General features: G+C 37.6%; 1 protein-coding gene across 3 annotated transcripts; it reads right to left on the bottom strand.

Moving 5' to 3' along the window:
• Positions 1-2,882: 2,882 nt before the first annotated feature.
• LOC142349563 (uncharacterized) lies at positions 2,883-9,679 on the bottom strand. 3 transcript variants are annotated; one of them, XM_075401202.1, is made up of 4 exons: positions 9,645-9,679; positions 9,023-9,295; positions 5,709-5,883; positions 2,883-3,079 (listed from the first exon to the last, which is right to left on the bottom strand). In XM_075401202.1, exons 2-4 carry the CDS (start codon positions 9,170-9,172, stop codon positions 2,898-2,900), a joined length of 507 nt encoding a protein of 168 aa, XP_075257317.1. In that variant the 5' UTR covers positions 9,173-9,295; positions 9,645-9,679; the 3' UTR covers positions 2,883-2,897. The 3 variants fall into 3 exon arrangements, with proteins under 3 accessions (XP_075257317.1, XP_075257320.1, XP_075257318.1); XM_075401205.1 differs by having other exon boundaries at positions 9,023-9,251; positions 9,645-9,672; XM_075401203.1 differs by lacking the exon at positions 9,645-9,679 and having other exon boundaries at positions 9,023-9,303.
• Between the last annotated feature and the right edge of the window lie 1,043 nt (positions 9,680-10,722).

The raw sequence follows: 10,722 nt of genomic DNA, 5'->3' as shown, positions 1-10,722 counted from the left end.
TACACGCCGCGCAAATGTTTCAACACCTTTGTACAGTCAGTGGTAGACGCTAGAAGAGGTGGAGATGAAAATCCTGATTCCAGCGTTGTTGCTGAGACTATGAAATTGTTGGGTAATAGCTCTTACGGTTATCAGATTATGGACAGAAGCAAACATACAGAAACCAAATATTTGAACGATGAGAAGACGCACAAAGCAATCAATGGGAAAATGTTTAAGCGGTTGAACAATGTCTCAAAAGAGCTTTACGAAGTTGAGCTAGCAAAATCAAAAATTGAACACCGCGAACCTATAATAGTTGGATTCTTCATACTTCAGTACGCTAAATTACGTATGTTGGAGCTCTACTATAACTTCTTTGACAGATTTTGCGACGTGGATAAATTCGAGGAGTTAGAGATGGATACAGATTCCCTCTATTTAGCCTTAGCTCATGAGAATTTGTATGATTGTATTCGACCTGCTAAAAAACAAGAATGGGAAGCATTGAGAAAGCAGGACTGTAACGACTCTTTCCAAGCAGATTCTATTCAAAATTTCTTCCCTAGAACATGTTGTTCTAAGCATAAGAAGCATGATAAACGGGAACCAGGACTTTTCAAGGAAGAAATCAGATGTACGGAAATGATTTGTCTTTGTAGCAAAACTTATTGTTGCTACGATGCACAGTCTGACAAATACAAGTTCAGCAGTAAAGGTCTCAATAAAAGAACACTAGAAGAGAACGGAGATGGACCGATGGAGAAATATCGACGTGTGATGGATGAAATTATCAATCCTACTTCAACAAATAGAGGGTTCAGAACAATAAACCATTGTGTTGCTACGTATGAGCAGACAAAGAAGGGACTGTCCTATTTCTACCCTAAGCGCATTGTTCAGTCTGACGGTATTCATACAGCACCACTCAACATATAACTTAAATCCTTTTACTATAGCACAATTCTTTAGTATTCTCTATTACATTTATACTGTGTCTGTAATTTTATACAATTTTAATTCATTTTTTTCTATCATTGAATTTTTTCCAATTAATGAGCGCGCAAAAGACATTTGTTACACAATTGATTCAAACAATTAGGGGAACAATCTTTGCAATTGACCTAAAATTTGTAAACAAAAATTCAACATGTCACATAATTACCCCTCAGATAACTAGGGTAATTGAAAACCCCCACCAATTAATTTCACAATTTAATAACATAAAATTTGTAAACAAAATTCAACCTGTCACATAATTAACCCTCACATAATTACAGCAATTAATTACCCACGCCAATTCTATTGTTCTCACGTAATCACTTAATAACTACACAAACATTGATATTTTCCCCTCAAAATTTCAGCCTATCAGGAGCGTCTCCGAACCTACCCCCCACATTTGCACCGATTATACTACTAGAAAATGTACATGCACAAATACATACACAAAACCTATACCCTATCTTAATACATGGCGGCACCTAATCAATACATGTCCGCGGCTATAACTAATCTCAATACATGTCGGCGGCTATTACTAATCTTAATACATGTCGGCGGCTATTACTAATCTTAATACATGTCGGCGGCTATTACTAATCTTAATACATGTCGGCGGCTATTACTAATCTTAATACATGTCGGCGGCTATTACTAATCTTAATACATGTCGGCGCATAATCTTAATACATGTCGCCGGCTATAACTAATCTTAATACATGGCGGCTATACCCTATCTTAATTCATTAACGCCGCTATACCTAATCTTAATACATGCTAATTCATTCCCTATCTTAATACGTTAGGGAGGTCCCAAATCCCGGAAAATACGCTATACCCTATCTTAATACATGGGGGACCTCACCCCCCCCCCCCCCCCCCGGGGAGTGTAGCTCACTATATTACTACTTTCGTAAAAAAAGACTAATTTTTTTTAAAATAAGGCGTTTCTGTTAGGTCAAAGACTTGTCTAACGGAAACAAATTTAAAGCTATAGCTGGTTTGAAAAAATGGTCATTGAAATGTTCAAAAACTTCTCCAGTGTTCATTTTTCTCGTAATATATTTTTCTTCAAATTTTTCTTTACCCAAAAATGTTAATTTGTCTCTATGACTTCCGATTGTCTCTCTGCAGTTTTCACCCGATATGTAAACTTGTGTTTCTTTATTATTCTATGCTTGCTTACAAGTGCTTACAAGTGTTTTTCATAATTTTGATGCAAAATATATGTTTTTTTAGATGTTGTGCCACAGGAAGTATTGTATTTGTATATTAAGGACCCCTTAGAGACAAAAGTGGTCTAATTGACCCCACTTGATCTCACGAACTTAAATTTATTCAAACAAGAGAACTAATTGCTGCAATAAACACTATCGTGGCTTCTTGTGGTGGGGTTACGGTTTTCCTGTATGCCATAAATGCTTCTCATCTCAAGCTTACGAGATTAATAAATGATTGAAAAAATTCTCTCTTGACCATTTATAGCCGCTTCATTGTTTTCTGGTCTTTATCGTTGATTCAAGTGCTTTCCTGGATGCCATGGAAAGTTTCGTGGATGCCATACAAGAATTCTTGGTTGCCATACAAGATTTCTTGGATGCCATACAAGAGCCAGACGTGGATGCCATACAAGTTTTCTTGGATGCCATACAAGATTTCTTGGATGCCATACAAGAGCAATAGAGACCAAAAATGTTCTGTTTGTGGTTTATCCTGTCTACTTTCTACGTGTATACCCACCCTTTCATGGAATCGCTGAAACGCGAAAAAAAATTTGTATGGAAAACTTGGCAACCATGGTAAGATCATGCAACGAAAATTTTGTATGGCGTGTATGGAACCATATATGGCTCTTGGATATGGTTGCCAAGAAAGGTCAACACGGGGCGCTGATTCAGTACTGAATATACACTGATTCATAGTTTACAATACTGACCCACGAAATGGAAGTACAAATCAGCCACATTTGCGAATGACTCTTCACAGGACATAAAGAATCCATGCTGTACAGCTGTCAACTCATCGTAATCTCTGTCTTCAGTCGATACTTGAAACATCTTGTCTGTGCACACGAACTCAGTGTTGTTACAGTGCACGTCTAAAATCAAATCAAATAGTGCAATAATGAGCCGGAGGCCTTGGTTCGAACCCGGTTGGGGCACTATTTCAGCTCTCGTCTTTTCAGATCTAGTCATATAGCGGTGATTTGCTACATAAAATTTGTAAAATTATAATTTTAAAGTGACAAATGGTGCTAGACGTTTCTAGTAAGGTAAATTCAGTGATAGAAAGATATATTCAGTTGCTTTTAGCGGAGAGTTACTGCTTTACACGTTTATTTGGACAAAGTCAAGTTCCCACTTTTTAGCGCAGACAGTTTCAAGTTTTATAATATTGTTTCGACCATCTTGAACTTCCCTTATAACTTAAAACTTTTTTAAATGTGAGTGTTGATGATGCTTCATGATGCATCATCAACACTCACATTTTAAAAAAGTTATAAAAAACTAGTCTGTTAAGATGGCCAGTTGGGTCGGACAATAACAGGAAAAAAAATCTAAAAATTCTTCACCAAAAAATATTTATCCTGTTAAATACATAGCACATTAACATGTAGAATATATCGAAGAGGGGTGAATATTTTGGGCCTCTACGATAAAGCGCCTAAACAGATCACTCAACGATTCATGTGAAACTGTTACAATAGAATATGAAACTTGTAATAGCTATTTCAGCCTCTTTTTCGGCTGCAAAAGCCAGTGCCCGGATCGAACTTCTCCCTTTTGTATAATGTTAAATAAAATTTCAAACTGTTTATACTGAGTTTCGGATCTATTCTGTCCCCCCCCCCCCTGTGTTTTTTAAGACCCCAGTTAAAAATTATATGTTGTTATACAGCACGTTACTATGTAAGAAAATAGCACGTGCGCATGGGGGTCATAAAAAATTTGTGCTCACTAAGCGGGGGGGGGGAGTAACTAAGCTGTTTGGCGTAACTATACTCAAGAAATCATACATGATCTTTTTATGAGATACATGAGTTTACATACATGACCATGAAACACAAGAATTCACGCTACATAATTGTATCGTCTTTGTATGAGATCAGAGATCGCTCAATTGATCCTTGTGTGAAACCTACGTTCTTTATATGAACCTAAAAAATAATCTACGAAACCTCAGTAAAATTATATAATCCTAGTAGGAAACCAAAAACGAGAGGATATTGTGAAAATGTGGCAGCATCAATTATAACATTAAAAAATTTAGTATTCCAATTCAAGACCACGAAAATCAGGGAACCTACAGAGTCTTGCACTTCCAATAAAATTAATAACAGGATACGAACTACACATGAACTATTGAAAAACCCAATAACTTATATTGATCATATAACGGAGTCAGTTGACCTACCAACAGAAATTTTTTGTTCTTGAAAGATCGCTGAATGATTACAGAGAATTCGGATCTTTTCCGTTTGTGCCCCCACCCCCCCCCCCCCAGCTTAGTGAGTGAATATTATTTGCACAGTCGCAAATGCCATGTTTTTACAAAAAAAGATTTACTATGTAATGGCACGTGCTCAGTAACTGGGGGAGAGTAAACGGAAAAAATACGAGAATTCATAGAAACTATATAGGAGTCAGCATAATAATAAAGTTTGATTTTTTTAGCTCTGTTAATCAAGCCAAAGCAATCACTATTTGCTTCTAAAACGCACAGTTTTCATCTGCAACGTTTTGCAAATTTTTAAATTTTTGTATAATTCTTAAACAACTTGAACAAATTTATATAATTTTTTATGACCTTGTAAAAATGCAAAGTAAAAATCTCAAAGTATGTCTAAAAAATTGCTTTGCTAATGTTAGTGAATTGAAGCTTAACAATAGAAGCATTGTTGAAGTAATTTTGAGTTTTTGGTATGGTGGTTGAATTACTACTGAGAATCAACAAACCATATATCAAAAACACCATGGTGCCAGCAAGCTACAAACAGCACTGTTTGTGCTCTTTAAGGGTTACGTTTGCTCAAAACTTTTGATTTCCGCTAAGGCCTGAAGAAATGCGAAAGTTTATAAATTGAAGACGATATTCTTTCTCGTTTTCTCAGCTTGTTAGATGTTCAAATAAGCAAAAGGATCTAATTTACTTGTAAATTTCGAAAAATTAGGCAACATTTCATTTCAAGACCTTAAATTCAACAGGAAGATACCCCTGTGCACAAATCAAAGACTGTCATCAGTTCCTTGAAAGAAAAGGAGCTACAGAAACTGGAATGATCATCAAATAGTACCGAATCGAATTCCATTGAAATTTTATGGCAGTTTCGAGGCAACAGTTTCGAAAACAGACAATTATTTGGGAAATTTAGGAACAAAATCTGTCTGATTTTTTTTCACATATAGTTAGAAACTTGTTTAAAAAAAGTTCAAATCATCTAATAGATACTGAACAAACTAAAAACGTAATTGCCCGTTAGCAGAGAACTGATTTAAACTCAAAATGTTGTATCATTTAATGTTAAGGCGCTTTTAAAACGTTCTTTAGGTGTATCTAACTTTTTGTAGCATATTATTGTTTGTTTCCGATGGGTCTTTTATGACCTAGCACTGCTGGGAGTGACATGGGAGTATATAAACTCGAATTAGTCTGTTCACGCAGGCTTGCGGATTTTTTTTGCCCAATGTGGGAAAATAGAAATGTTCCTCAGAGTTGTTTGCATGTACCTGTGTGAATTTGCATGATGTGTTTGGCGAGGTCTTGGTATGACTTGAACTCTTGTGCCTCTACGACTCCGATTGCACACAGAGGACATCTCTGAGATTTGCTCCAGCTACTCGACCTCAGAGGCGCAAATGTCTGGCTCTCAAAGTACGTCACGTTCCCGTTCTTCGACAGGTCCTGTCAACATTCAAAATTAGCAGACCCCCCCCCCTTATAGAAAATAGATCAAAGTATATTGTACAAATTTCTCAATTAGTAAATTGCAGCGATAGAACATACGAGCATTTACAGAAGAGTAATCCGTTTTTCAGGAACTTATATGTTGCCTTATAAGACATACAACTTTTCTTATCATTTTGAGAACCAAATTTGCTCTTATAATTATTCCTAATAACCATATAAGGTGTTCTCTAGTTTAGACCTGGAATTAATAAAAGACAGTCTTCGACCGATATAAGGCATGAAAAAACTGTCCTGGATCGATTTTTGGCATGAAAAGAATTTTTCTATAGACTTTAGGTGATGTCCTCGACTTTGACTGGAGCTAAAACAGCCTCGAAACAATAAACGTCTCTTACTCAGAATTACATTCCACTCGCAACCGTAGCACCTGTTTTTAACTTTCGGTAAAGGTGATGATATGTGGCGCAGTTCGTTAACCATCTGTAAATGGTTGGAGGAGGTCACGAGTTCGAACCGAGATGGTGGCGGAATATTTTAGCTTGACTCATTTTTGTATTTTTGTATATGAGAAGAATTTGACTAGACTTTAACTAGGGTCCTCGAACGTGTAATGTAGTTCAATATTGACCCCCTCCCCCACCTGTAAAAAATAAGGCTTTTCATAATTCCAGCTCTAGACTAGGGTTTGTTTGCGGTAAAAGGGAACCATTCAAAAATGTCGTTTTTTAAAACAAAAAGTCATGGGATTTTTCTCGCTTGCGACCCCCTCCAGCTAGCATTGTTGGTACATTATTTGCACCCTCAACTAACAAGTATAATTTTGTTATATGTTGATTAAATATGTAACTTTACGTGTTCTGTAACCGGGGGGGGGGGGGAGGGGTGGGGGAGGGGGCAATTTGGGCCTTTCCCATTAAAGCTTCTCCTCGGTTTGAATATGTACATTCAGAAGGCTTACATATTTCCCATATCCACATGAAGTTTTTATTGTAATTTACAATCGCAGTATCAGATGATGTCAAAAAGTAGGTCATCTTAATACCTGCACATTTTCTTGTCTTTTTTAGAAAAGAATTTTTTCAGCATACTTTAATCCGATATTAGGGCTATTATCGAAGCCACTTAGTACAATAATCATCGCAACTGTCATGAATCTGCATTCAAAATAAGGATACAGGGGACTCCATCGTTTTAGTGATACAGGGGCGTCCTCGTAAAATTTCAAATATTTTACATCCAAGAATGGATCCAAAAACTACAAGTTCAAAAAATGAAGAATTTTTGTTTATGTTTTTTGACAGAAAGGTTAGATCAGCCTAAGCTGATCTCGGGGCAAGCGAAAAAAGTTTTAAAGCTAGAAAAGCGTGTTAAATTTTTTAGCTTTTTTGACTTCCACTTTTCAAAGAAGAGGTCAAAAAGTTGAAAACTGATATCCCATTTCTCATAAGAGAAACAATTTCCTGACTTTTTAATTGTGGTCAGCCATTTGAAACAAAGTGGCAACCCAATTGATTTATTCACAACCTCGCTTACTCTTTTAGTTCAGGAAAGAACTACCAATTTCCAGTTTGTTTGATTGAAAGTAGTGAGGTAGAAGCAAAATGATTTTTGTCACAAATTGTCACATTTACATACAAAAACGCTCTAAAGCTATACAACATTTTTCCCTTTCTGCTGCTTATGAGTTTTTTAATAACGGCAACAATCATCTAAGTCAATATTTAAAACCAAATTTGAGTTATTATAATTATTATCTTTGACTGCAACCTTTCTTCTTAAGCTGTTTGGAAGTAGTTTTTAGCGTGCTATGGTAGATAATTTGGGTTTTCACATTATAGCCCTCATCAAAAGATAGCACCACCTCCTTATGGTACAATTACCATAGTTGGGGGGCTATAGGTTATCCTCAACAGTCAAACAATTTGGTGACCTCACCGTTTAGTAAGTAGCAAAAACCTTCTCTGTAGTGGCCGAGAGAATTGAAGTCACCCATTTACAAGTCAAAGAAGAGAAAAAAATTATTTATCTCCACCAGACTTCCTTTGTTGATTTTCGTTCGTGATATTTTAGAAGAGACCTATAAAGTATTTTTTAAAACAATGGAAGAGCAATCACTACAGAATTGGGATCTTTTCCGTTTGTGTCACCCCAGCTTAGTTGTGCATATTATTTGAAACCCGAGACGCACGTGCCATATTTTTACATAATGATTCACTATGTATTGACACATGCTCTGTCACTGGGGGTTGCATAACGTACCGGGGGGGGGGGCACAAACGGAAATGATTCTACAATTATTATTAAATTTGACACTTTTAATACTTTTAGTAATACTTTTAATACTTTTAATACTTTTAATACTTTTTAACACTTTTAATAAGGTTATCAAAACAGCTGGTAATTCAATCAATGGTTATCAGATTTGGGATTTTTCTGTTTGTGTCAAAACCTTATGCTCCCCCAATTACAGAACACGTGTCGTTACATCGTAAATCATTAAGTTAAAATACCACACGTGCGTCTGATGGGTGCCAATATATTGCACCCACTAAGCTGGGGGGGGGGCACAAACGAAAAAAATCCGGGTTTTTTTTCATTAACAGTTAGGCCATGTGCGCTCTTTTCTGAGCTAAGCAATAAATCGGTTCCGGTCCTCACAAAAACTGAAAAAGATTATGCAAAAGCTAAGACAATACTTCTGCTTTGAGAACCTCAACGCCCACTCTCAAACATGAATCAAAAGCGGATCTATAATGTTTGATCGCCCCAAAGTCCCAGCATAGTGGGCATATAACGTTTACGCCCCCATTAGCACGTGCTTTTCTAATATGACCGTGCTATATAGCAACACAAAAAATGTACTTCAGAGCATAAAAAACAAGGAGTGGGCAAAAAATTAGAACCCAAAACGCTTCCAAGATTCTTGCAATCATCTAGGTACACGTTACTTGCTGGTCATTCAAATTATATAGTGCATACCATGATTGGTGCCCCCCTTATAATATGCATACCATGATTGGGGGCTAAACATTATATGATTACAAAGCTGGGACCTATAAAGTGAAAGACCCAATAAATTTCCACTAATGACGGTCGCCCAGAAAGACCCTACGAATCTGTCTGTTCAAATTACCTGGTGATTAGTTCGACCAAATGGAGGAGTGACGTTTCTGTCCAGTGCCACAGATCTTCCCAGGTGGTCAATGGGGTGTCTTGTCTTCCTGGCCTTCCAGGAACGGAACATGTTGCCAGCGTTCAAGTCTTTGCTGTCCTTCCTCTGCATTGCTCTATTGTCTCTTTCAATCGGGTCGTTGTTCACAATTAGTTCGGAACAAAATCCGGATTTGATTTAAATTACCCGACTACCGAGAAGAGGCAAAAGTTTGCCGGATCTACACTGCGCTGTCTGTCATGGAGATACAATTGAGGGGGGGGGGGGGGGTGCTGTTTATCAAAAATTTGCTGGGGTGGTTGACTCCAGTAGAAAAGTTATATTCTTTTCGGATTTTTTTCCGTTTGTGCCCCCCCCCCCAGCTTTGTAGGTGCATATTATTTGCACCCCCAGACCACGTACCATATTTTTACAACGATTTATTATGTAATTGCACGTGCTACGTAACAGGCGGGTGCATAACGTACTGGGGGGGGGGGAGTGGCAGAAACGGAAATGATCCTTCCAATTTAATTATTATTAGCACGTGCACATTGTGGGGTGGGGGGGTTGGGGAGGGCCGCATTATGGTAAAGTTCTGGACCCAAAACACAATAGATCCGATAATCAGTCGTTTTATCTCTCTCCAAGTGGAAAAAATGTCATGCTTGAGGCACGTGGCGCCGAATAACTTTGTTCACGCTCAATTTACGCAATTGAGCTAAACATTATAGCGCGAAATGGTAAATATTTTTGACATAATTCCACTATTTACCACAACCCCCCCCCCCCAGCACGTTATACGCCCCCCAGTTACAGAGCGCATGCCATTACATAGTAAATCACTATGTAAAAATGTGGCACATGCGTCGGGGGGAGGGGGGGGGGGGGGGGCACAAACGGAAAAGATCCGGAGGCACAAACTTTATACAGAAGTAATGAAATGGAGATCGTCGGAAACTCAGATGAAATCAGGAATGCGCATACAATTATTACAAAACAAGTCTACCAAAAATTAATGAATCTTTTCCGTTTGCCTCCCCCAGTTGCAAAGTCACAAAGCACGCGTCAATACATAGTAAATCAGCATGTTGTAAATTATAGCAAGGGGGTGCGCAAACGGGAATTGGTATAACAGAACCGAAAATAAGGAAAAATGTGGTAATTTTTGGTATCCAATTTGTCCTCCCTCCCTCCCCCCCCCCCCCCAGCTTAGTGGGCAGATATCTTATATGACCCACAAGTGCACGCGCTATTTTTTACATTGTGATTTGCTAAATAACAAGACTGGGGGCATAAATGTAACTGGGAGCATAAAAAATACTGGGGGGGGGGGGAGGGGGGAAGGGGGAACAGAATAGATTGCCAATTATTGATAGTAATAAAAACTGTTCAGAGCGAAAACTAACTACACAATGATTTCAAACATTTTTTCGCAAAATCAGCATACCTCTGAACCGGCAGTTATCAATTTCACTCTCTATTTTTACCTATTAAGATGAAAATGACGAGCCAAGTGTTCGCTCAAAAACAAACTTTTTTATTCAGATCTCAGTATCGTCAAACTATTGCAAAACATATCCAAAACATTCAAAGTTTATCTGAAGATAATCTTCTTATTACTGACCAAACTCCACACTTTTCGTTTCAAAAAAGCACTGTTCGTTTTTGGTGACTATGGC

The sequence above is a fragment of the Convolutriloba macropyga genome, chromosome 11, assembly GCF_964194025.1.
Source record: "Convolutriloba macropyga chromosome 11, txConMacr16.3, whole genome shotgun sequence".
NCBI lineage: Eukaryota > Metazoa > Xenacoelomorpha > Acoela > Convolutidae > Convolutriloba > Convolutriloba macropyga.
Note: the sequence above shows the minus strand (reverse complement) of the source record. Positions and strands in the feature narration are given on the sequence as shown.